This window comes from Saccopteryx bilineata, chromosome 5 (assembly GCF_036850765.1).
Source record: "Saccopteryx bilineata isolate mSacBil1 chromosome 5, mSacBil1_pri_phased_curated, whole genome shotgun sequence".
Taxonomy (NCBI): Eukaryota; Metazoa; Chordata; class Mammalia; order Chiroptera; family Emballonuridae; genus Saccopteryx; species Saccopteryx bilineata.
The window spans coordinates 138,884,681-138,911,438 of NC_089494.1; the positions used below are offsets into that span (position 1 = coordinate 138,884,681).

The 26,758-nt window shown below is 40.1% G+C and overlaps 1 protein-coding gene, 1 non-coding gene and 1 pseudogene across 2 annotated transcripts in view; 2 read left to right on the forward strand and 1 right to left on the reverse strand.

Moving 5' to 3' along the window:
- The window catches only part of GPR158 (G protein-coupled receptor 158), a 532,888-nt gene that overhangs the window by 58,372 nt on the left and 447,758 nt on the right, over window positions 1-26,758 (reverse strand). The window contains exon 6 of the mRNA XM_066280852.1: window positions 19,500-19,609. Coding sequence (XP_066136949.1) covers window positions 19,500-19,609 — 110 coding nt within the window. The remainder of the gene's footprint in view (window positions 1-19,499; window positions 19,610-26,758) is intronic.
- On the forward strand, window positions 5,535-5,610 carry TRNAT-AGU (transfer RNA threonine (anticodon AGU)). The gene has a single exon. It is a non-coding gene; the product is annotated as a tRNA-Thr (tRNA).
- On the forward strand, window positions 11,709-12,600 carry LOC136337976 (armadillo repeat-containing protein 10 pseudogene; annotated as a pseudogene).

The window sequence follows — 26,758 nt, forward strand, 5'->3', positions numbered from 1 at the left end:
ACAGCATAAGTTAGATGTTATATGTAGCTTGCAAGTCTAGTAAACTAACAGAATAGATGGTGTTTCTCTGGGCCTATGGGTATAAGTAGATGAAAATGGAAGAAAGTGAAGAAGACAAAAGGAGATATTCTAGTTGAAGGGAAGTGACATGAAGTAAAAAGCAGGGAAGTTTTAAGTTGTCATTGAAGAATAGTGGGTGACGCTGTTTGGCAAGAAAGGAAGCTGTTTTCCTCAGCTGCAGGAACTCCGAGCACCTTCTCAAGCTGCTGCGAGGGGTTTCCAGCAGGCTGAGAACCACCACTTTAGAGAAAATGATTTTTCCCCATGGCCAAGGTGTGGAAAATCATTTGTTTTGTGATACTTGAAGATTTTTACTATCCACATTGGAACTCTAAACCTGAAACACTTACTAAGGCATTTTAAAAATAACTTAAAAGTAGGCCCTGGCCGGTTGGCTCAGCGGTAGAGCGTCGGCCTAGCGTGCGGAGGACCCGGGTTCGATTCCCGGCCAGGGCACACAGGAGAAGCGCCCATTTGCTTCTCCACCCCTCCGCCGCGCTTTCCTCTCTGTCTCTCTCTTCCCCTCCCGCAGCCAAGGCTCCATTGGAGCAAAGATGGCCCGGGCGCTGGGGATGGCTCTGTGGCCTCTGCCTCAGGCGCTAGAGTGGCTCTGGTCGCAACATGGCGACGCCCAGGATGGGCAGAGCATCGTCCCCTGGTGGGCAGAGCATCGCCCCATGGTGGGCGTGCCGGGTGGATCCCGGTCGGGCGCATGCGGGAGTCTGTCTGACTGTCTCTCCCTGTTTCCAGCTTCAGAAAAATGCAAAAAAAAAAAAAAAAAAGAAAGAAAAATAACTTAAAAGTATTTCTTAACTGGATGAGTTTGTCCTTTGCAGAGGAAATCTATATGATCCCATTTGGTGATCTTTTAATCAAGAAATTCCACTTCTAGTATCAGAAGTTTTTATGTCTTCAGATGACCCTTTGGATATTTATTGGAAAGTCTGAGAATTTAAGATTGTCGAAGATTCCACAATCTCAGTTTTAGAGAGGAAAAATCAAGGCAAAAGTCCTCATGAGTCTCCTGTTTTATACTATATTACTGGCGTTCAGATACTGGAATACACAATAACACAACTCTGCACTTTGATCTAAGTATCTCAGGATATTGGCTTTTGTGAAATGGAATAAGATGCATTTGCTTGTATTGCCTTAAAATATAATGAGAAAACTTTGCTATATCTTTTTGTAAAAAATGAGCTCTTGTTAGTTTATATTGGCTAACTCTTGAAAACGAAGTTCTAAAAATGAAATCTTTAGGCATGCATTTATATGAAATACAGCTATATAAAAGATATAATCATTAAACTTCTTATATAGGTTACTTTTTCTACTACTTTTTCATAGCTTTTTTTAGGCTACCATCTGTTGATAAGGTTTCACTATTTCTGAAGGATAGCAGTAATGTATACAAGAAGACTGCAAGAAATTTCCATAATTTATTATAAAAAGACATATTTAAAACATATATTCAATTCTTATTATTAATAGTAGATAAATTCATAGAAATTATATTGAAATGGTGAAAAAAAAGGGCAGCCCAGGAATTGGCTGTCACTGTATGCCTGCCTCTATGTTTTCACTTCCTAAACACATCTGCTTTGAGTTTATAATACTCCCTGGCAAGAACTTTACTTAGTTATCGATTACTGTCTTCAAATACAGTCCCCAACTGATATTGATCCTTCTTATTTTACTTGATCCTCCTCTAGCTTTTGGCATGGTTTCTACCATGTTCTTGATGTTATCACATTCTCATGATTTCTTTCTACTGCTCTGACAGCTTTTGTCTCTGTTTGCAGACTCCTCTTTCTCAGTCTTCCCTTAAATGGCAGCACTCCTCCATGATCTCCTGAATGCAGCCATGTTCTACTCTTGCCTTACATACACACTGTTCCCAGGACACCTCACCTACTCTCCTCTCAGTCATCTACATGCTGGAGAGGCTCTTCAGGTTAGACCACTGTCCTACTGGAAACCAGAAGGTCCCCAGATAAAAATCACCTTCCTTCCCTCCTACCTCCTTTAACCCATGTTGCTTTTGTGTTATCTGTCTCAATGACTAGGACCACCTAATTGCTCAAAGCAGAAAGCTGAGAATGAACTTTTATATTTCTCCCTCATCCATATTTTAGACATTGAAAGAATGAAGGAGAATTTAATTTCTCTCTCTTAAATATCTTTCAAATCCTCCTATTTTTCTTTACCTTCACTGCCAAGACCACAGATCCTAGCATCGACCTGCTCCTCCAGTGCTCACTGCATAATCAGTCTCCTTATTGGTCTCCCCTACCTTCAATTCACACTCTACAGTGAAGCCACAATGATCTTTCTAAATTGCGATTCTGATTATGTTGCTCCCATTTACTGTTCTTCAGTGGCTCTCCACTCAAATCCTCAGTCCTTGGTAAGATAAAAGACCCTTACAGATTGGCTCCCCCTTGCGTTAACAGCCTCATCTCTAACCACTCTCCTCTTCCTAAGGATCTGCTGGTCTCTTTGGATGATATGCAGGTGCCCTCTATTCAACCTTTTGCCCTCAGCTTTCCTCACCACCCTTCCCCCTACACACAACACCCAATTTAGATAATTCCTGCCTATTCCTTTATGGCTCAGTTTAGATCAGGGGTCCCCAAACATTTTACACAGGGGGCCAGTTCACTGTCCCTCAGACTGTTGGATGGCCAGAGCATAAAAAAAAACTATGAACAAATCCCTATGCACACTGCACATATCTTATTTTAAAGTAAAAAAACAAAACGGGAACAAATACAATATTTAAAATAAAGAACAAATAAATTTAAATCAACAAACTGACCAGTATTTCAATGGGAACTATGGGCCTGCTTTTGGCTAATGAGATGGTCAATGTCCGGTTCCATATTTGTCACTGCTAGCTGTAACAAGTGATATGACACGCTTCCAGAGCCATGATGCATGCATCTCGCGTCACCAGAAGTAGTACTGTACGTGAGCGACACTGCGCTTTGCATCACTGACCACCAATGAAAGAGGTTCCCCTTCCGGAAGTGTGATGGGGGCCAGATAAATGGCCTCAGGGGGCCACATGCGGCCTGCGGGCCATAGTTTGGGGACCCCTGGTTTAAATGTTGCTTGCTCTAGGCCAGCAGTTCCCAAACCATTAGTATCAATATCACCCAGAAACTTGTTAGAAATGCAAATTCTTGGGTCTCATCCAAACCCACTGAGTCAGAAACTTGGGGGGAGGTTAGGGCCCAGAGATCTGTATTTTAACAAGCCTGTTAGCTAAATTCAGATGAAGGCTACAGTTTGAGAACTGCTACTCTAAACAGTTTTTCACAACAGGACTAAGACTGGTGCAGGTGCCTTTCCCAAGGGCTGACTACTCTAGACTATCAGATAAATGTTTGAGTTTTTATTATGCTGACATTAAAATTTAAAGCCTCTGGTCATAGAAAGTCTTGATATTCAGAATATTTGCATTTGTGATATCGCATCTCACAAAGCTGTTCAATTCTCCACAAAAGAGTCCTGAGGGTGAACCGCACACAAAACGCTGAGTCATTGTCTATCAATCTGCTTTCACAGCTCACAAGTCCTCCTGTTGATTAGCTTTTCATCAATTTCTCAGAATTTTATTTTCAGAAGTAAACTAAAGCTATTTCTTGGTTAACCTAGATATAAATAGATTCTAACATGTATCAGATATGAAGTTCAGCAAGATTAGTGGGTATATGTGTATATTTGAGAGGAAGATTGATTTAAATGATAATACATTTAAATGATCAAATACTTGTATAGCTTCTTAAAGAGTGATATAATAAATTGTGCACTAAGAGGCAAAATTGTTGAAGACAGTTTAAAAAGCAAAATTATTGTGAGTATATTAAGTTATTGCTATTATAAGAAAACTCACAAGAATTTTTGTCAATTTTAGTGGCTTGAGCTCTCATCTTTCACATTGATCTTCCTTTCTTTTCACCTGATTGTAGGTAGATAAAGAAGAATGATGAAAAAAGGAAGGAAGGAAGGAAGGAAGGAAGGAAGGAAGGAAGGAAGGAAGGAAGGAAGGAAGGAAGGAAAGAAAGAAAGAAGGAAAGAAGGAAAGAAGGAAGGAGTTGCAAGACTGATGTAAGTCAAGTATTCTATGGTCAGAGCTAGAAGAAACTCCCAGTGACGGGAGTCATTTGTCCAATGTCACACAGTCAGTGAGTAGGAGAACCACTACAAAACTCATCTCTTTCTCTCACTTGAGTGCTTTTTCAGTTATATCTGACCAAAATAGAACATTCTATTAGCTAGTTCTTGGGGAGTGCCGTCAGCAAAAATGTTGGAGTAGAATCCTCTAAAAGTCCACTCATCCATGAATAAACTGGCAGAACCGATGAGAATCAACATTTTTTGGACCCTGAAAACTAAAAATAAAATGTTTATAGCTTTTATGCTTAACCCAGGGAGATGTTTAAGCAAGAAAAAACAGCTGAACTTGAGTAACAGCTCAAGGGGGGCCTTGAAGACACCATCCCATATTCTCAGCACGGGTACCTAGTACTAGAAAACATAATGAACCTTATTCGCAAAGAACTGTGTTCATTCCTGTTGACCTCTCTGGTGGTTTCCTACAGGACTAATTCAAAGAGCCTGACTTTATTTTACCTAAGTGGAAATTCTCCCAGGGCTGAAGTAGCTACCAGGGGTGGGGGGTGGGGTGGGAGTGGGGGTCATTTGTCTAAAACACTTAAAGGAAATGAATTAGTTGATGCCACCTGGATCAGGGAGTAATGGTTGGGACAAATAGTAGACTGCACAAAAAACAGGAGGAATGGCTAGGGAATGAGATGCATTGGGGAATAAGGGCTTTGAAAAGCTACTATATATCCTAAATAATTAGATGTTTGAAAAATGTTCAGAAATGACCTGAGAAGGCACTCAGCTCCCATCTGTTCTTGACCTGAGACTCTGCACAAACAGGAAGTAGGGTGTAAACCAAAGTTGTAAAGTGTTTGGCTGAGTGTTGTAGGCATGTCCCAATATACACAGATACACACACACACACACACACACACACACACACACACAATCCTTATGCAAAGAATGAGACAAATTTAAGTAACTTTTTGTTCTAGGCTTTAAGGAAATCTCTATTAAATCACTAGCTAAGCACTAAGCCAACAAAACAGAGACTTCAGTGACACAAAAATTGTATTTCCAAGTTATGTATCATAAAACAAGTAAAGTAGGACATCTAAAATAAGACAAAGTAAGTAAAGCTTTATGTCTCTTTAGTTTTCTCAGTGAGCTACACTTCTGTTTTTATTTATGTCTAATAGGTAATAAAATACAATTAAAAATAAATTTTGCTTTTATTTTCATTCTATAAAAAGGTACTTGGTCATGTTAAAGGTTTTATCTGAAGACCTCTAGCTAGTAACTCCTTCTTAAGAGTTAAATGATTTTGGATCTTTCCTGTCTCATTAAAAAAATTTTTTTAAGCCCTGGCCGGTTGGCTCAGTGGTAGAGCATCGGCCTAGTGTGCGGAGGACCCGGGTTCGATTCCCGGCCAGGGCACACAGGAGAAGTGCCCATTTGCTTCTCCACCCCTCCGCCGTGCTTTCCTCTCTGTCTCTCTCTTCCCTTCCTGCAGCCAAGGCTCCATTGGAGCAAAGATGGCCCGGGCGCTGGGGATGGCTCTGTGGCCTCTGCCTCAGGCGCTAGAGTGGCTCTGGTCGCAACATGGCGACGCCCAGGATGGGTAGAGCATCGCCCCCTGGTGGGCAGAGCATCGCCCCTGGTGGGCGTGCTGGGTGGATCCCGGTGGGGCGCATGCGGGAGTCTGTCTGACTGTCTCTCCCTATTTCCAGCTTCAGAAAAAAAAAAAAATTTTTTTTTAATAGTAAAATATCTCTAGGGAAATTGTTTAATTCTTAATCTCACAAAGCCCAGGTTGATACTTAATGAGATATTAAAAAAAAGAGAGAAAGTAAAGTTACTTACAAATCTATCTTTTTAAAATATCTTCAAATGCCATCATTAGAGATAGATAATTCTGAAACACAAATTTTTTGTAGTGACAGAGCTGTTCTGAATCTTTTCAAAAATTTTTTATTAATTTTAATTTATTGTGTTAACATGGATTCAAGTGTTCCACTCAATATAACACCATCACCCCCCACACCCGTGTCCCTATTTAAACCCCTTTTGCCCCCTCCCCCTAACTCCCTCTCCCTTCCCTCTGGGATTTGCTGTCCTGTTATCTGTATCTCTGTGTTATGTATATATAATTTCACTAATCCCTTCAGCTTCTCTGATCCCATCTCCTAATCCCCCTCCCCTCTGACTGCTGTCCCTCTGCTCCCTGTGACCCCACCTCTGCCTCTTTTCCATCCCTCAGTTCCCTTTGTTCATTAGATTCCACATACAAGTGAGATCATATGATATTTGTCTTGCTCTTCCTGCCTTATTTCACTTAGCATAACAATCTCCAGGTCCATCCGTGCCATCGCAAAAGGTAAGATTTCCTTCTTTTTCACAGTCATGTAGTATTCCATTGTGTATATATACCACAGCTTTTTAATCCACTCGTCACTGATGGATGCTTGGGCTGTTTCCAGATCTCAGCTATTGTAAACAATGCTGCAATAAACATGGAGGTGCATTTCTTATTTTGAATCAATGATTTGGTATTCTTAGGATATATTCCTAAAAGTGGGATGGCTGGATCAAAAGGCAGATCCATTTTTAATTTTTTTGAGGAAACTCCATACTGTTCTTCACAGTGGCTGCACACGTCTGCATCCCCACCAGCAGTACAGGAGGATTCCTTTTTCTCCACATCCTCGCCAGCACTTATTGTGTGTTGTTTTGTTGATGAGCACCATTCTGACTGGTGTGAGGTGATAACTCATTTTGGTTTTAATTTGCATTTCTCTGATGATTAGTGACGAACATTTTTTCATATGCCTATTGGTCATCTGTATGTCCTCTTTGGAGAAAGTGTCTATTCAGTTTTTTTGCCCATTTTTTGGTTGGATTGTTTACCTTCACGGTGTTGAGTTTTAGAAATTCTTTATAGAGTTTGGTTATTAACCCCTTATCAATCATGTTGGTGAATATGTTCTCCTATTGTGTGCTTTGTCTTTTTATTTTGTTAATGGTGTCTTTTGCTGTGCAAAAGCTTTTTAGTTGGTATAGTCCCATTTGTTTATTTTGACCTTTATTTCACTTGCCTGTGAAGATAAATTGGCAAAAATATTGCTACGAGAGATATCAAAGAGTTTACTGCTTATGTTTTCTTCCAAGATGTTTATGGTTTTATAACTTACATTTAAGTCTTTTATTCATTTTGAGTTTATTTTTGTGAACAGTGTAAGTTGGTGGTCTGGTTTCATTTTTTTGCATGTACCTGTCCAATTTTCCCAATACCACTTATTAAAGAGACTGTCTTTACTCCATTGTATGCTCTTATCTCCTTTGTCAAATATCAATTGACCATAAAGGCGTGGGTTTATTTCTGGGTTCTCTGTTCTGTTCCATTGATCTGTATGCCTGTTCTTATGCCAGTACTAAGCTGTTTTGAATACAATGGCCTTGTAGTATAACTTGATATCAGGAAGTGTGATACCTCCCACTTTATTCTTCATTTTCAAGATTGCCGAGGCTATTCGTGTTCTTTTTTGGTTCCATATAAATTTTTGGAACATTTGTTCTATATCTTTGAAGTATGTCATTGGTATTTTAATAGGAATTGCATTGAATTTATAAATTGCTTTGGATAACATAGACATTTTAATGATGTTTATTCTTTCCATCCATGAACATATAATATGCTTCACCTTGTTTGTATCTTCCTTGATTTCTTTTTTCAATGTCTTATCATTTTCTGAGTACAAGTCTTTAACCTCCTTAGTTAAATTTACTCCTAGGTACTTTATTATTATTTTTTTGTTGCAATAGTGAAGAAGCTTGTTTCCTTAATTTCTCTTCCAGACAGTTTATTGTTGGTATATAAAAATGCCACTGATTTCTGAATATTAATTTTATATCCTGCCACCTTGCCATATTCATTTATCAGGTCTAGTAGTTTTTTGACTTAGACTTTAGGGTTTTATATGTATAGTATCATGTCATCAGCAAATAATGATAGTTTTACTTCTTCTTTTCCAAATTGGATGCCTTTTATTTCTTCTTCTTGTCTGACTGCTGTGACTAGGACTTCCAGGACTATGTTGAATAAGAGTGGTGAAAGGGGACACCCCTGCCTTGTTCCTGATCTTAAGGGGATTGCTTTTAATTTTTGCCCATTGAGTATGATGTTGGCTGTCTGAAACATGAATTTGAAATATTTATTCTCTACAATTTCATCTTAAGCATGTCATTTTTCTCTAGGGTACCTCATTATTTTCTAGTATACATAAGGCATGGGTATATGCTGTTAAGCTGAGATGCTGTCATAATTTACTCTGAAGCTAAGTAATATTCTTTGGCTTTCGAATGTACTTAGCTTCTTGTTGACAAAGATTCTCTCCTTGAGCAGATTTGAGTCAGGCTTCTCTGAGCTTTCTTCTTAACTGGGCCCAACCTTTGTACTTCCCTGTCTTTGTACTGCCCAAGTTTAACAATAATCTTGCTAAATAAGTCAGTTTAGTGAGCATCTCCCACCCCTGATATCTGAGATCACCCTGGCATGTCTTCAGCAAGAACTTGGTCAAGTTGGTTTAGCCCAAAATTTTCTTTTATACCAGATGTTTTCACTCAGTAATTTTCCATCCATGGAACTGCTCCTTGCTCCTTGACTAGAAATCCCCAGTTTTCCTTGTTGCATTCAGAGTTGAGCCCAATATCGCTCCCCTACTAGAAAACCCCATTATTTTATCCTTCTGAATTCCTTAAGAATTCTATAAGAAGTGTCTGAATGAATTTTCCTTTAATACTGTCCCAACAGTACACTTGTTGGCACACACAAAAAAGACCTTCCTCAGAAGATGAAGAATAAAACCCTTTTCTCTGGAACAATGTTATTCTTAAGAAATGTCATGATTAGTATTTCTCTACTTGCAAGTGAATATGAGAAATCCCAGAGAGTTCAATAGAGTATACCTGAAATGCACAACACTACCAGCATCCATATGGCAAGGACTTCTTATTTCTTGGTCAAAATGCAATGTACATTCTTAACATATTATTTTGACAAAGATGGGTAACTGACAGAAACAGTTTTAAAATTGTTCCATGTTAAAACCCTTTGGGTCATGATATGAGGCCTTAAACACTATTCATCTGTGTGCTGGGATGAACGCAAGAAGTCTTTCAGAAGAATCTTGTGTGTGCCCATATGCATGTGCTGAGCCACCTAAAAGCAACAGTAATTCTTGTTTTGGCTATCATAAATAAGGGCTGACCAACGCCTTGATCAGTGGTTGGTCAGGGCAGATGGGTCTATATTTAATAGACAAAGCCTAATAACTATACTCCAGGCATTTTCCTCAGGCCCCATCTCAAATCCCCTGCCACCCAGAAGTCCTCACAAGTTAAGGTAAAGATAACAGTCTTCATTTTGTTAAGGGATTTTAGCTTTTCTATATAGTGGCATACTTGCTTTTCTTTATTCTGTTCCTTTAAAAATTTAGGATATCTTAGGCCCTGGCCGGTTGGCTCAGCGGTAGAGTGTCGGCCTAGCGTGCGGAGGACCAGGGTTCGATTCCTGGCCAGGGCACACAGGAGAAGCGCCCATTTGCTTCTCCACCCCTCCACCGCGCTTTCCTCTCTGTCTCTCTCTTCCCCTCCTGCAGCCAAGGCTCCATTGGAGCAAAGATGGCCCGGGCGCTGGGGATGGCTCTGTGGCCTCTACCTCAGGCGCTGGAGTGGCTCTGGTCGCGACATGGCGACGCCCAGGATGGGCAGAGCATCGCCCCCTGGTGGGCAGAGCGTCGCCCCTGGTGGGCGTGCCGGGTGGATCCCGGTCGGGCGCATGCGGGAGTCTGTCTGACTGTCTCTCCCTGTTTCCAGCTTCAGAAAAATGAAAAAAAAAAAAATTTAGGATATCTTACTGCATTTTATGTATTGTTAAAGAATATATTCAGTACATAATACAAATATCTTTCAGTCACTTTTCAATATTTATTAGAAAACACACACACACGCGCACACACACACACACAAGCTTCCCACAAAGTGTGAAATATTTGGTGTTAAAAATAGTAGAGAAAGCTGCTACGTATTGTGCTGTATGCAGAGTGCAGACTATTGAGTAATGCATAAAATAAAAATCCCTAGTTCAGCGCCAGAAGAAGGCTTGCTTGCAGCTTGCTTAAATATTTGTTTTAAATATAGTACAAAAAAGTCTTCTGTTTTTTTCCTTGATTAGCTTTAGAAAAGGAAAAGAGAATCTGTTTTCAAAAACCATATTAAAAAAATAGAAAAATGGCCTGACCTGTGGTGGCGCAGTGGATAAAGTGTCAACCTGGAAACACTGAGGTTGCTGGTTCGAAACCCTGGGCTAGCCTGGTCAAGGCGCATATGGGAGTTGATGCTTCCTGCTCCTCCCCCCTTCTCTCTCTCTCTCTCCTCTCTATAATGAATAAATAAAATCTAAAAAAAAAAAAAAAAAAATAGAAAAATGTATTTTAGCATAAAGTTTCTTAATCTCTTCCTTCACCCCCTTTCATTTAAAACATTTCCTCATTTTGCCTCCTGAAAATATATATGGCTTTCCTGAGCCTAGTGATATTGCCTTACCAAGTTTCTTAAAATAACTGACAACCAACCAACCAATTAACCAGCCAGCTATCCAACCTACCCACCCACCAATCAACCAATGAACTGACCTAGCTGAGCACGTATTTTGTGACCCCATATATCCATGCAGGTGCTAAATATTCTTTCAGATCTGTCCTACATCATTCAGGTACTATCTCAGACATAACTATGGCAACTGAATGAAATTCCCTTTTATAAATGAAACGTCTTCATTTTTGCCTACTTTAGCTCTATTTTTCATTATTATCCACACTGAGCTGCTAAAACCTATATCATTCTTCCTTCTTTTTTTTCCCATAGAGGAACAAACAGTTTAAGATTTGAATAAATTGTTTTGCATTAATGGCCTGATAATTAGGTAGGCCAGTGAGGCTGATATGCCCTGAGTATAAGTAACAAAGTGGCCCATTTACCTGTAAAAAATTTAATGTAATAGGAAAGACAATTAAAAGTTGGTTTGTCAGCCATAAGAAATGATGACATAGACCAGGGGTAGTCAAACATTTTATACCTACCGCCCACTTTTGTATCTCTGTTAGTAGTAAAATTTTCTAACTGCCCACTGGTTCCACAGTAATGGTGATTTATAAAGTAGGGACGTAACTTTACTTTATAAAATTTATAAAGCAGAGTTACAGCAAGTTAAAGCATATAATAATAATTACTTACCAAGTGCTTTATGTCAGATTTTCACTAAGTTTGGTGGAATGAATCTTTATAAAACAATTTACTATAGTTAAATCTATCTTTTTGTTTATACTTTGGTTGCTCCACTACCGCCTACCATGAAAGCTGGAACACCCACTAGTGGGTGGTAGGGACCAGATTGACCACCACTGACATAGACCCACTTGCTCTGCAACCCCTGCACCGGCGCCAGGGTCTGCACTGCGTGCGGCCCCAGCAATAGCATGAGGGGCGCACGTGGTGCAGGCTGGGTGGCGGTGCGCCTGGTCCTCCACCAGCATCTGCTATTGCGTTTAAAGGCTGATATGGGGCCAGCGGCAAGCTGGCCGAGGGCTTTGGCTGCATCCCTCCTGGTCTGCTAAAGATTCAACCAGTGGTTCATATGATGATGTGCTGGATGCTGAACAACTTCAGAAACTCTTTTAGCTGCTGAAGTCAACTGAGGATCCTATCATTTTTGAAAAAGTTTTGGTCACTCTGGGTAACAATGCAGCCTTTTCTGTTGATCAAGTAATTATTTGTGAATTGGGTCATATTCCATTTGTTGGAAACAGTCCCAACTACAGTATTAAAGAGAAAGCTTTAAATGTTCTGATTAACCTGAGTGTGAATGTTGAAAATCAAATCAAGATACAAGTATACATCGATCAGGTCTGTGAGGATGTCATCTCTGGTTCCCTGACTCCCGGTGCAGCCGGCAGGACTGAGATTGTTAATAAACATGACAGTTACCAATAACACCACTAGCACCTGCTTACCAATTGCATTACAGACCTGTTCCAGGTGTTGCTTATGGGAAATAGAGGCAACCAAGGTCCAAGTTTTGAAACTGATGTTGAATTTGTCTGAAAATCCAGCCATGACCGAAGGACTGTTTGATGCCCAAGTGGATTCATTGTTTCTTTTCTTTTAAGACAGCCATGTGGCAAAGGAGATTCTCCTTCGAGCTCTTATATTATTTCAGAATATAAATAATTGCCTCAAAAAGGAAGGCCATTCAGCTGTTCAGCCTACTTTCCCTAAGGCTCACTGTTTTTACTGTTATATAGGGAATAGTGTGCCCAGAAAATGAGAGCGTCAGCTAATCACCATGATGCAGACATTAGGAAAAGGTAACAATACCCAAATTCTAACTGGCAGGTCATATTTTCCCAGATTAATACAGTCAGAAGTAATGCATGTAAACTCTCAAAGGGATTCAGCTGCTGAATTCAAAGTTAACCCCAGGTTTCATCATTGATATAGCTATCACTTGCCATGGTCTTCTGGTTTACTATGGACCACTTTATTGGTACCAAATGAATGCAGTATAACAGGTTATTCTGAAATATTTATTTTTATGTTGCTATTTGCTGAACTACTTCAATTACTTCCTCGACATAGAATGACAGTGACCTTTTTGTGTAAGCTACTCTTCTACTCTTTGCTGAGATTTGTAGCTACTCATGGAGAGAGCACTAGCATGTCACTGTTACAGAACCTCCACAGGAATGGCCTTGTTCTAATCATAGCAATGAGATCCTAGGCGATTGAGTCCACCTGCCAGCATAGTCATACTGCTTTCAAAAGTCTGTTGCAATCATTAAACTCTGTTCCAGTCAAAGCAAATTGTAAGCTTTCAGAAGTGTTTCCTGTACTCACCCACCCCCATTCAGTTGCCAGTGTGAAGATGGTGTGTATAACATACTGGGATCAGTCCAAATGTCCAACTACAGACATTGGTTCATCATTAATCTACTCTTAAAAGAACTAACCAGGTCTGATTGTGCCAATGTGGAAAGGCACCCATAAAGTATGGATGCATTTTTTAAATGAAAAATATTGATGCTTACATATGGTCAGCATGCTTCTAAAACAACACCTGGACTCCAGAGAGTGGGCCTCTGGAGTGAGGAAATGACTTTTCTATGTACACCTTCTAATGTTTGAATATTTTACTATAGCATAAATTTTATAACAATTTTCTAAATAAAAAGGACAAATAACTCACACACAAAAAAGAAATGATGACATAGTGTCATTTATGACAACATGGATAGACCTTGAGAACATTATACTGAGTGAAATAAGTAAATCAGAAAAAGTTAAGAACTGTATAATTTCACACATAGGTTGGATATAAAACTGAGATTCGTGGACAGAGATAAAAGTGCAGTGGTTACCAAGGGGATGGGGACTTTGGGGAGGGGGTCATGGGAAGGGTGTGAAGAGGGACAGATACAAGGTGACGGAAAATTATTTAACCTTGGGTGATGGGTACACAACATAATCAACTGTTCAAATGCTATAGTAATGTTTACCTGGAACCTATATACTCTTATTGATAAATGTCACCCTGTTAAATTTAATTAAAAAAAAAAGTTGGTTTGTTTTTTATCATCACCATGCAATGGTGATTCTAAACATCAGTAAGAAAATACCCCACCCTGAAGGGGAGGACCACTATCACCCCTCCCCCAACTCGTCATACTCCTGTACTGCACTGTCAGTAAACAAGGGGCCCACTCGTCATACTCCTGTACTGCACTGTCAATAAACAAGGGGCCCACTCGTCATACTCCTGTACTGCACTGTCAATAAACAAGGGGCCCGCTCGTCATACTCCTGTACTGCACTGTCAGTAAACAAGGGGCCCGCTCGTCATACTCCTGTACTGCACTGTCAATAAACAAGGGGCCCGCTCGTCATACTCCTGTACTGCACTGTCAGTAAACAAGGGGCCCGCTCGTCATACTCCTGTACTGCACTGTCAGTAAACAAGGGGCCTGCTCGTCATACTCCTGTACTGCACTGTCAGTAAACAAGGGGCCCGCTCGTCATACTCCTGTACTGCACTGTCAATAAACAAGGGGCCCTTTTGCATTTTTTCTTTAGCTGTATGATTCTCAAATGTGAAAGATTTGGTAAAAGTGAATGAAACTTTTAAGTTCAGATGTCTAAAAGTATTATTTGTGTGGCAGAGAGAGATCCTGTTCTTTTTTCATATTTGTTTGAAGTTTTTAGAACTACTGGAATTCTGTAAACACCACAGTCAGTCAGTGAGAGACCGGGCAATGAAGAAAGAAATGTTCCATAATTTTACCAAGGCTCAGTGAATTGGCTAAAATGAAACAAAAATTCAAGTCTTTCTTGCCTATCCTATTCTCAAGGGAGTTTAACAGTCACTCATATATCAGTACTGATAATTTCCTTAGAATTTTATGCCCAGAGAGGTAGAATTCCCTTTTTAAAAAAATTTTGAAATGAAAAATGAAGTTTCTATGAAAACAAGTCTATGGAATTCAAGGAACTTTATCCCTTAGTCCAGGCTCAATCTACCTTGGGTCAGGTCCTCTACAACCTGGCTCTTTTGGTTTCCTTTTAATTCTGTGACTTCCTCATATCCTTCCAATGAATTTGTTTTTTACTTGATTTAGCCACAGTCAGTACTTGTGGTTTGCAATAAAAAAACCCTACTTGATATAATTATATATATCCAAACCAGGTTTAACCTTTACAACAACTTTAGAGGTGAGGTGAAAAAAACACATTTCTAGATGTTAAAGTTATTGATTTTGGGTTGTATAAATAGTTAATGGCAGAATTAGAATACACATTTGAAAGTGTTAGAATTTTTGTCTTCCTATCATGTAGACAAAATCATAGAAGACCATTCTTCAGGGCCACAAGTTGTTTGACTCTAAGAGATAGCCCAACCAAGAACCTTCCTTGTAGTCCCACTCACTACAACCATCCACCCCTTCGTTCACTTCACAAATACCAGAATACAACTGACGCTTGAACAACATGGGTTTGTACAGCGCGGGTCTACTTATAGGTAGTTTTTTTTCAGTAAATACTATAAATGTATTTTCTTCTTATGATTTTCTAAATAACATTTTCTTTTCTCTAGCTTATTTTACTGTAAGAATATAGTACATAATAAATCTAATATACAAAGTACGCATTAATTGACTGTTTATGTTATTGGCAAGACTCCAGTCAACAGTAGCTTATCAGTAGTTAAGTTTCTTTGGAGTCAAAAATTATATATGAATATTTGACCTTCTGGGGGTCAGCGGCCCTACCCCCAGCAATGTTCCAGGTCACCTGTATGTAACAGGTGCGAGGTAAGCACTAAGAGAATAAAAGCTGGTTCAGCTAGTCATATCCCTCAAACTGCTCACATTGCTCTGAAAGTTGATCATTCAGTTAATAGACTTAAACAATGCTGGAATCAGTTAAATTTAAGCAATATGGGGGAAAAACCCCCAGAATATAATATAAAGCCATATAGTTCAGACAGAATAAGAATAATTCAGCTCATTAAATTAGAAACAGTTTCTATTCAATTGAAACCTTCAGTAGGGTAATTCTTCACTGCAATGAGTTCTAGAAACACACAAAGAGAAAATAGTTGTATTTCCAGTCTTTAAAATAAACAAAATAAGGATGAAATAATCTGGTTTCTTTTTTTTTTTTTTTGTATTTTTCTGAACTTGGAAACAGGGAGGCAGTCAGACTCCTGCATGCGCCTGACCAGGATCCACCTGGCACGCCCACCAGGGGGCAATGCTCTGCCCATCTGGGGCATCGCTCTGTTGCAACCAGAGCCATTCTAGTGCCTGAGGCAGAGGCCACAGAGCCATCCTCAGCGCCCGGGTCAACTTTGCTCCAGTGGAGCCTTGGCTGCGGGAGGGGAAGAGAGAGAAAGAGAGGAAGGAGAGGGGGAGGGGTGGAGAAGCAAATAGGCGCTTCTCCTGTGTACCCTGACCGGGGATCAAACCTGGGACTCCCGCACGCCAGGCCGATGCTCTACCACTGAGCAAACTGGCCAGGGCCTAATCTGGTTTCTTAATTCCAATCCTTGGCTCACCTCCCTCAAGAGTTCTTTCTATATCTGCATACCAAACAAATATATTCTTTAAATTAACTTTTATTTATTACTTTTAAATATTTTAAATATATTGCTACTTTCAGTGAAAAACTGGTTACCTATAAATAGAAAGTGCTATGAAAATAAACACAGTGATACAAAGTTTAATCGGAAAGCTGTGAGCCTGACTTGATCTGCTCCTTGTCACAAAGGAAGATAAGAACTACTCAGCAGGTGTTAAAGACCTACTAGTTCTGTGCTAGTTTTTTTCCTGGAAATAATCCAAAGGATGGAAGGAGAACCTGAATAGAAGTAGTTTTCTCATGACATGATTCAGTGCTATTTAACAATGTGTTGGTGTCTCACCAAACAGCCTCTTGCCAACCACAGTGTTTCAGAGACTGGAAGGCACACAGAGAGCAGGGTAATATGAGTGTATTATACGTGGAAGCAGCTTTGAGGTCTGCATCTGCCATTTTTATTCATTCACTCATCAACTAATATGCACTAAATACCTCCCATGTGTCAGTTACTGTGCAAAACTGGGGGATCCACTGTTAACACCCTCACTTCAAAAAGATAGTAAACTAGGTAAAAATGAAGATGATCATTAAATAAGCAAACCTAATAAATGCTAAGTGTTAGACTCACAGGGAGAGAAGCCATTTTCTGGTCTGAAGAGGCCTTCCATTCATTCAGAATTTCTAGAAGTCTAATTGTCTACTTTGAGTTGCCAATGAAAACTACTTTGAGTTTTCATTTCTCTTGCTGAGTGAGCATCAGTTGAAACATAGCTATCATGTAAGGAATGGCAATCAATAGGGACTTGAAGAGCAGAGAACAGCAGAGCGAAGTGTGCTGGGACTTGGAAAGAACACAGGTGTCAGGAAGAACACTGGGGACCACTCCACTGCCTGGCTCTTTCAGAAAACCGAGGCCCATGGTTCTTCAGAGTTAGAAGCTAACAGATTTAAACTGCACCCCCTGAAAGCCAGTCCAAGATTCTTTGTACTACTTGATATATTAAGAGTTAATAAGCCCTGGCCGGTTGGCTCAGCGGTAGAGCGTCGGCCTAGCGTGCGGAGGACCCGGGTTCGATTCCCGGCCAGGGCACACAGGAGAAGCGCCCATTTGCTTCTCCACCCCTCCGCCGCACTTTCCTCTCTGTCTCTCTCTTCCCCTCCCGCAGCCAAGGCTCCATTGGAGCAAAGATGGCCCGGGCGCTGGGGATGGCTCTGTGGCCTCTGCCTCAGGCGCTAGAGTGGCTCTGGTCGCAACATGGCGACGCCCAGGATGGGCAGATTATCGCCCCCTGGTGGGCAGAGCGTCATCCCATGGTGGGCGTGCCGGGTGGATTCCGGTCGGGCGCATGCGGGAGTCTGTCTGACTGTCTCTCCCCGTTTCCAGCTTCAGAAAAATGGGAAAAAAACAAAAACAAAAAAGAAAAAAAAAAGTTAATAATATTTATAGTTTTCCCAAAAAGATAATCTGAAGTATTCCAAAGTAAATAACTACCACTGCTCCCAAAGGAAAATGAAATGGAGATTATGGAGTAGACAGTACAATGATCACATTTTAGTTTAAAAAATTTTTTTTTAATTTATTTATTTTAGAGAAGAGAGGAAGAGACAGAGAGAGACAGAGAGAGAGAAGGGGGGAGAAGCAGGAAGCATCAACTCTCATATGTGCCTTGACCAGGCAAGCCCAGGGTTTCGAACCGGCGAACTCAGCATTTCCAGGTTGACGCTTTATCCACTGCGCCACCACAGGTCAGGCCAATGATCACATTTTAAGAAAGGTTGAAAGGGGATACATTTAAAGACCAATATAGCACATATTATGGCAATGGAGATAAATTGTTGGAAGAGCCATATTCAAATACTTTTAATAAGAAAAACTTATGGCCAGATTAGCATGAAAATATGAACGGCTTATTGTGATTCTCAAATCAGCTTTAAAGCTGATCAGCGTAGAGGGCTTCCACTATAGAACTATATTATGTGGCAGGAGAGACTTATATTTCTCTCTTAGGCTCTCTGGGACCACTACATTGAGAATTCTTGGTAAAAGGAGAAAAGGGAAAGCCCTGGAATCATTTCCAGCCATTTCTAGTCTTTATGGATAGTAATGTATTAAAGTGGCTCTTTTGTTCTAATATTGATCATATACATTTAAAAAAGTCAATGGTGGCCCTGGCCGGTTTGCTCAGTGGTAGAGTGTCGGCCCGGCGTGTAGAAAGCCTGGCGTGTAGAAGTCCTGGGTTCGATTCCCAGCCAGGGCATACAGGAGAAGCGCCCATCTGCTTCTCCACCCCTACCCCTCTGCTTCCTCTCTGTCTCTCTCTTCCCCTCCCACAGCAGCCAAGGCTCCATTGGAGCAAAGTTGGCCCTGGGCACTGAGGATGGCTCCATGGCCTCCACCTCAGGTGCTAGAATGCAACGGAGCAATGCCCCAGATGGGCAGAGCATCGTCTCCTGGTGGGCATGTCAGGTGGGTCACCGTTGGGCGCATGCGGGAGTCTGTTTGACTGCCTCCTCTCTTTTAACTTTGGAAAAATAAAAATAAAATGTCAGTGGCTTTGAAACATTGTATAAAAGGTAATTTACAACATTCTCCAATTTGTAAAGTTGATAACTACTGGAGCACATTGGTTAAAGAGGAAATCCAGAAACATTGTTTGTTTATTTGTTTTCTTGTTTTAATTTCTCCCACAGAATATCATCAGGATTACTCTGGGTATGAAATTTGGGAATGGAGGACAGTGATTTTAGTCAAATAAGCATATGACTAAATTCTACTGTATAGGATTTTTTGGTAGCTCTGGACCTGGATTATTATTTAAATTATACTGTCTTTGTATTTATTCCTGTCCTTGGCTGGTCAGTACTGTTTTGCATTCATTCTAAACTTACTGTTATTTAGAATTCACTTTTCAATAACAATGACACATTTTATTAAAGTATGACATTCAACTCAGTTGTATTAAAGATTTTCCTAGAGAATCCTAAAGATATTGTGTTTAAAGTAAAAATATAGGTCATCTGGCTATCTAGATTCTTGAAATGAAACCATTTAATTGGCTGACCCAGCTTGCAATGACATGCTAAACTAATAACGTTGATCCTTCCATGAGAATGAAAACTAATAAAATGTAACATACCTGTGAAGCTTGAGAGTGACAGTTCCATACACAGTAGCAAAACCAAGCAGACGGACCCATCGTAGGAGAACACAGCGGAATGTGCTCGGCTCAAAGTAAAGAATAACAACCTGTGGGACAAGAAGAGAGAGAACCCTTGAGCATCAACTGAGGACTCAGAGACTAAAATCAGTATTGCAGAATCTGATGTTCAATACACAAAAATTCTAACACAAGCACACATCCATTTGATTAAAACTTTAAAATATTATTTTGATCATTCATTGTTTGAATCAGAGAGCTATAGTGCCTCCCTATGTTTTTCAAATCAATTCTAAATTCTCAAATTCTAATTTTCAGGAGTTGTATCAACTGTCTCTAAATCTTGGGTATGCCCAAACTTAGTTCTCTTTATTCCCCAAGATGGGCCCACCAGGGAAGCTTTTGTACCTTTCCATCTTCCTTGTTCCCACCTCCACACTCCTAGCAACACCTATGCCCTGCCCGAAGTAACCCAGAGAGGATATCTTGTAATGCACACTCCCCAAACAATCTAACACTCCATATTCCTTCACTTAGTACTGGTTCAATTACCTCACTAACTTCTTGCCTCTTACTCCAGAGCTTTCATCCAACAAACAATAATTAAGCATTTACCATGCGGCAGGCACTATCCCAGATGCTATGGGCTTAAAAGCCAGTAAGAAGGGGAAGAAAGACACATACACAGAAGCTGCGATAAAGTGCCGTGAGAAACCCCTGTGCAGGTTCAGTGGGACACAAAGGAGGAGCGGCCAGCTCCGGGGGAATGGTCAAAAGGCATACGCGGGGTGGGGCAAAAGGAGGCTTATATTCCTATAGACAAATAATAAAAATAGTAATGCAATTATCAATAAATGATAATCCAGGAATAGACTTGGTTTATGTACTCACAGCTGTAACCCTCCTCTGCCCCGCCCTGTGCATGCAGGGCGCTGGATGTAGGACTTTCCAGAGCACGCTGTGTGGTTTGGAGCGAGCCCCCATGGACTAGGAATGGGCGGCCCTGCGCCGGGAACCTGAGCCACTGCCAAAGGATGAACGCTCTGGGCAATGTACACTTAAGACTGTTCTGCTTGGAGCAGCTGGTCTGAACTGATTCTGCTGAAAGCAAGGGCATCATGACAGAAAAATACACCCACTCCCCAAACCCAGAGAGTTTGTTTGGTTTCACATCCCAAAGTATTTGAATTTAAAAAATCTTTTTTTCACTTTGAGAGAGAGATAAGGAGAGATAAAGAGAGAGAGAGAGAGAGAAAGAGAGAGAGAGAGAGAGAGAGAGAGTAAAAGGTGGGAGAAGTGGGAAACATCAACTCACAGTAGTTGCCTCCCGTACGTGCCTTGAGCAGGCAAGCCCAGGGTTTCAAACCTGTGACCTGCGCATGCCAGGTCGATGCTTTATCCACTGCGCCACCACAGGTCAGGCCCAAAGATTTGAATATTGAGAAATATGAAGCACAAGCGGGGGACCCGGGGTGGGTGCTGATAGCTTCCCGCTGATACCTTACAAACGACGCCCCGGTCTCCAGCAGAAACAGGAATGGCATTACCTAAACTCTGGGCTGGTGTGGCTCATATATATATGAGACTAAGTACTGTCAACATCATGAGCATTGAAGCCTCAAGGAGTGAGGACACTACTGGACAAAAGTGTCAAGAGAAATAAAAGAAAGGTAAAAAATAAGAATGGATAGAAGATCATGTTGCTTTGTGTACATGTAGTATTTTTCCTTAATTTTCTAATTCGCTAGCTCTGTGCTTAACATACATATAAAGATTTGATTTTGGAATTTAATCTACCAGAAAATTGTTTGGGTTTATCCCAAAATTGATATAACCTCCCACTTTTTTTTTTTTTTTTTACTATTTTCACAAAACAAGTTTAAATTCTGCACCTCTGTATTGTCTTAGCTCATATGTTTCTGACAGAGTTCCTTTTCACAAGAGCCCACTAGTAATGATGGGCTCTGCAAAGTAAGCTGTATTAATCACTAAGGAGTCTGGGCTGAAGGAAGAAGAGAAAACTTTGGGGGAAAGCAAACAGAAAAGGTGAGAGAACTGTAGGGGCTGAGGGAGCACAGGCACTCCTCAGCACAGCAGAGAGAAATGACCGAGTGTAACTAGGGAGACAGGGACACACAGCCGAGAATGAGAAGTGGCATTAGCACAATGGCTGCCTGGGGACTGTAATATCCTGGGACTTACTGTGAAGTTTTCTACTGCACACCAACCAGTGAATATGGGAAGGTGAGAACTACAATACAGAAATTGGCATATATATATGTTTTATTTTGAAAGAAAGAATTGCTCTTGAACTGTTCGAACCACAATACAGCTTCCAAGTTTTATTTCACAGATGCTAGAATTAGAGGACTTCTTACTGTAGATGAAAGAGTGAGTTGGTCAGAAGTGAAATAATTGTTTTTTAGCATCCATGGATGAGATGTACATTTAAAAAGTAAAAAATAAAAATAATAAAATTCTAGTGAGCTTAGTAAAACACAGCGTGAGAAACAGTTCAGCAAACAGTAGAGCAGAAACTCTGATTTTGCATTGTGGGGGGTCAATGCCAGTTCTGGATGCAGTCTCCCTGGCTTCCAGTCCTGGCTCTCTTCTGTATTAGCTGCGCGACTTTGACAAATTGCCTGACCCCGCCTTGCTACGCCTCAGTTTTTGAACTTATAAAATGAACATAACAATACATGGAACAGTTTTGAAACTTAAATGCGGTAAACACAGTGTTTGGTGCAATGAGTATTCAATAAGTGTTGGCCAATATTATCAGGAGAGCTGATTTATGTATGCTTTGCTCTAAAAGCCCCATTCTCACTACAGTATAATTACATAGCAGCTCAATAAACTCTTTTCTGATCACTGAGGTCACTCCTTTTGTATTTCTATAATAATTTTTTGACTGCCTACTTTTTCAACCTTACCTTATAGTTGTTTGTATGAGTGTCTCCTTAAATCAAATGTAAAACCAAAGTAGGCATATTTCATATATTCTATGTGCTTTACACACAAAATTTAGATACATTAAATTTTGGGTCAATGATTTATTTTAGCTGATTTAATAAAGAAAATGTTATCTTTAATATGAACTATTTCAAAAGTCCAGTCAGGGTTCACTAAGCACTGTGATTCTAACTCATACATTCACTATTCATTTACTCTATGAGGGCAGTTTCAAGACTTAGAAGCCATAAAAATAAACCAGAAGTTATAATTTAAAAGAATCAATACTACACGTAAATGACAAAAAATAATGGCATGATCAGACCAAATATTTATACTGCTTAGACACTAAATTATTCATTTTTTTTGAAATAATATTCACTTAACTCTCATAATCTCTTATGAGGTAGGGATTTTTATTTTACAGAAAAGCAAGAAAGCATGAAGAATTTAAGTGACATGCTCAGGTCACACAGCTAAGTGTCACAGCTAAGATTTGAATCCAGGCAGTTTGGCCAGGAGTTAATGCTCATGAAGAGCTCCACCGTTGTCCCTCTATGAATAGTTCTACAAGGTAGGGGAGATGACAAAGCCTCTCAGACTGTGAATCTGATCATATTGAGGATTCAGAAAGGAAACTATTCTCAGTGGGAAAAAAAGTTAACCTGGAAGGTTGGGGTATTTGGGCAAGAGCATGAAGGAGAGACAGATTTAAGTTTATAAGAAGGGGAAGGGAGCCCAAGACAAAAGTCTAGTTGTGAGAGAGCATCAGCATGTGGAGTATGTATTTGTATAGAAAATAATACAATAATAAATAATAATATAAAAGTAAACTGTGTTTCAGGTACTCACAACTGTAAACCTAGTTTTCCTCACCTTGTATTTAGGATCTAAATACTTTACTACACACATTTTAAATATTAAGAAACTAATGAGATTAATTAATTTGTCCATGGTTATCAAGATAGCAAATGTTTATTTTTTATTTTATTTTTTTCATTTTTCCAAAGCTGGAAACGGGGAGGCAGTCAGACAGACTCCCGCATGCGCCTGACTGGGATCCACCCGGCATGCCCACCAGGGGGCGATGCTCTGCCCCTCTGGGGCCTTACTCTGTTGCATCCAGAGCCATTCTAGCACCTAAGGCAGAGGCCACAGAGCCATCCTCAGCGTCCAGGCAATCTTTGCTCCAATGGAGCCTCGGCTGCAGGAGGGGAAGAGAGAGACAGAGAGGAAGGAGGGGGGAGGGGTGGAGAAGTAGATGGGCACTTCTCCTGTGTGCCCTGGCCGGGAATCGAACCTGGGACTCCTGCACGCCAGGCCGACGCTCTACCGCTGAGCCAACTGGCCAGGGCTGATAGCAAATGTTTAAACCAGAACTCATAATGCATTCCTTTGCTGAAAGGGCTGCCTGAGGTTTATTTTCAAAGTACATATTTCAAAGGGAATCTTCCCCCATTCTCTCTCCAATACTAGAGGTTAATAACAGATATAAAAATATTTTACCTAATGTATGAGAAGCAGGATATAAGGGTAGCACATCTGTCAGTAAGAAACCTGAGGACCTAAAGCATGCAGCATTGCAGAAATAATGAGAACAAGGTACACATGGTAGGTAGGTGGAGGGCGTAGGGAGTGAGAGAGAAAAAGAGACTGATTGAGGATCATCCGGAGAAAGTGTGTCATACCCAAACCACCAGGTTTCTTTTGTCTTTCACATCCCTGTTGGGAAGTCACCATACTTGGCCTGAAGGTTTGCTTCCCTTTCTCCTTGAGAGGAAGGCTCCAGTGTGGAGGTCCATGGTGGATGAACCCCTACATATGTTTTAAGGATTTGGTTCTTCAATTCTGGAAATCTTTTCAGATGCTTACAAAATACAATCAGCTGATCTTAGCAGTGGAGTTTGTCTTCTTAGTCTTTGCCTCACTGCAAACAAATTTGTACAGATTATCCATCTATTTCATCATGTGTAATTTTTAAAGCTAATTCTGAAGACAGCTTGATTGCCTGTGTTCTCTGGATACTGAATACAGCTCATGGGGCAGAAGAGAGAACCACAAGTGAAAAGAATATTAGGTTTTTAAATATACACAAAATGGAACATTTTTTTTAATAGAATAACTTTCTTTTGCAAATATAGACACAACATCAACAGATAGAAAATTAACCTCTACTGTGGCTTCTCATTATACAAGGTCCAGTGATTTTAGAAGAGGAATGTTTTGAAGGTAAAATAGTTGAAAGCCAGCATAATCTGAAGCTGCTTTCAACCCTCGGAGGGTAAAAGGTCTGAGGCTCTTATTTCTGGCCTGATACTGCTAGGATCTCAGCCACAGTTTGCAGTGGTTTTGAATACTGCTGTGCCACCTTCCTAACTGACTTGCCAAGAGTTATTTGTCTCAGGTCAGTGAAATTGGTTGTGAGTTACACCACTTTTATAGGTGGATGAGGTAATGTCTGCTTTGCGGTTTCTATTAGTATGTGTGTATGAACAGTTTTATTGGCTAAAAAAAAGATTACTGGATAATGGGAGCACAGTGATGAGACTTTTAGTGATGAAGTGGTCCTTCTATAAGGATCTGAAGGACTTCTGGGACTTTACAAACTCTCTCTGCTACATCTACAATATTCTTCTGCCTTGTACAAGGAGAAGTCTCACTATTAAAATATTATCCATACCACACATTCCTCTAAAGTTCACTGTGCTCCCACCAATTCTTAATTCAAAAATTATTTTTTATATTTGTCACATTTAAATCAACAATTTGTTTAGTCCTCTTATACATGTGTCTTCAAATACCAACAGAAAACCAGCGTCTGAATATTGTGAAGTTGAAAATGGGGAATATAGAGAGAGGGAAAGAAAGAGACAAGGTGAACTGAGTGTCCTTAAAGCAGTAGAAGAGCTACTATCATGATGGGTAACAGCAGGGGGAGCCTGCTAGATTAGGTAGCTATTGCTAGATAACAAATCACCAGATAACAACACACATCTATTGTCTCATGGGGTCAGCAACCTAGGTATTGCTGGTCTCATGGTCTCTCACAAGGCTCTAACCAAAGTATTGATCAGGGCCGGGGTCTCATCTGAAGGTTCAACTGGAAAAGAATAGTACATTTCCAAGCTCATGTGGTTGTTGATGGGATTTGGTTCCTTGAGGGCTGAGGACACTGAAGCCACTAGTCCTTCTTGGCTCTTGGTTGGAGGCCACTGAATAATGTTGTTCAGAGGGTAAAAATAATTTGAGTAAAAAGAAATGAAAAATATACCTAAAAATAAAGAATGCAGTTAATAAGTGGAAAAATGAATGCTAAAAAACAAAACTGTAATGATTCATGAAAATAGTAAAAGTAAAGTATGACATACAGGTACCAGAGATTGAACAACTACGTCAGACAGAAGACACAGCCATAATTGTGGGGAAAATTAGAAGCCAGGACCCAGACCAGTGGTCTTCAACTCTGACTTAGCATCAGAATCACCTGGTGGGGAATTAAAACCTATGAAAGCTCAGGGGTTCCTATTGAAAACTGGTTCAGTTGTTTCAGGGCTCAGCCTGAATAATCTTCCTTTGCAAACGTTCTACTGGTGATTTTGATTTAACAAGGTTTAAGAGCGGTGGATACTATACAGTTTACAGCCCAGAAGCAAGCCACCCACAGAGCTGTTACAGCCACAGCTCAGACCAAGGCGAGGTGAGGAGAGTATCTGAGAACTAGTTCAAATGCAGTAAGAATTCTATTTCCAGAAAAATGTTCTATATATCCATGCATACAAAATATGCAGATATATGTCCAAGAATATTTGCTATAGCATTCTTTGTCATAGCAAAACACACTCTCAGCCTGGAGGGGATGGCTTCAATAGCAATTCATGCTATATTCGTACAAAATAGAAAACCATGACATTTAAAATAATTAAGTGGATCTTATTCTTTTGCTGTAAAAAATGTCTTTAAGAGAAATTGTTAAATAAAAAGAAAGTTTTAAAACAGTAATAAAATGTCATTCTATTTGTATATGTGGAATAAAGGAATTGCTGGCTGAACACTCAATGGACCTTTAAGATATTTACCTCTGGGGTGGGTGGACTGGAGATAGAGGAGGCAGGGAGGGAGAGGGGCACTGTTACTGTTAACATGCATACTTTGGTGCTATTGATTTTATTTTATTTTTTACAATAAAAATATATTTCTTTTATAATAAAGGAATGATAAACACATGAAAAGATTCTAACTCACTTATTATAATCAATATAAATGCCTTGCTCTTAAAAGGGGGTGTG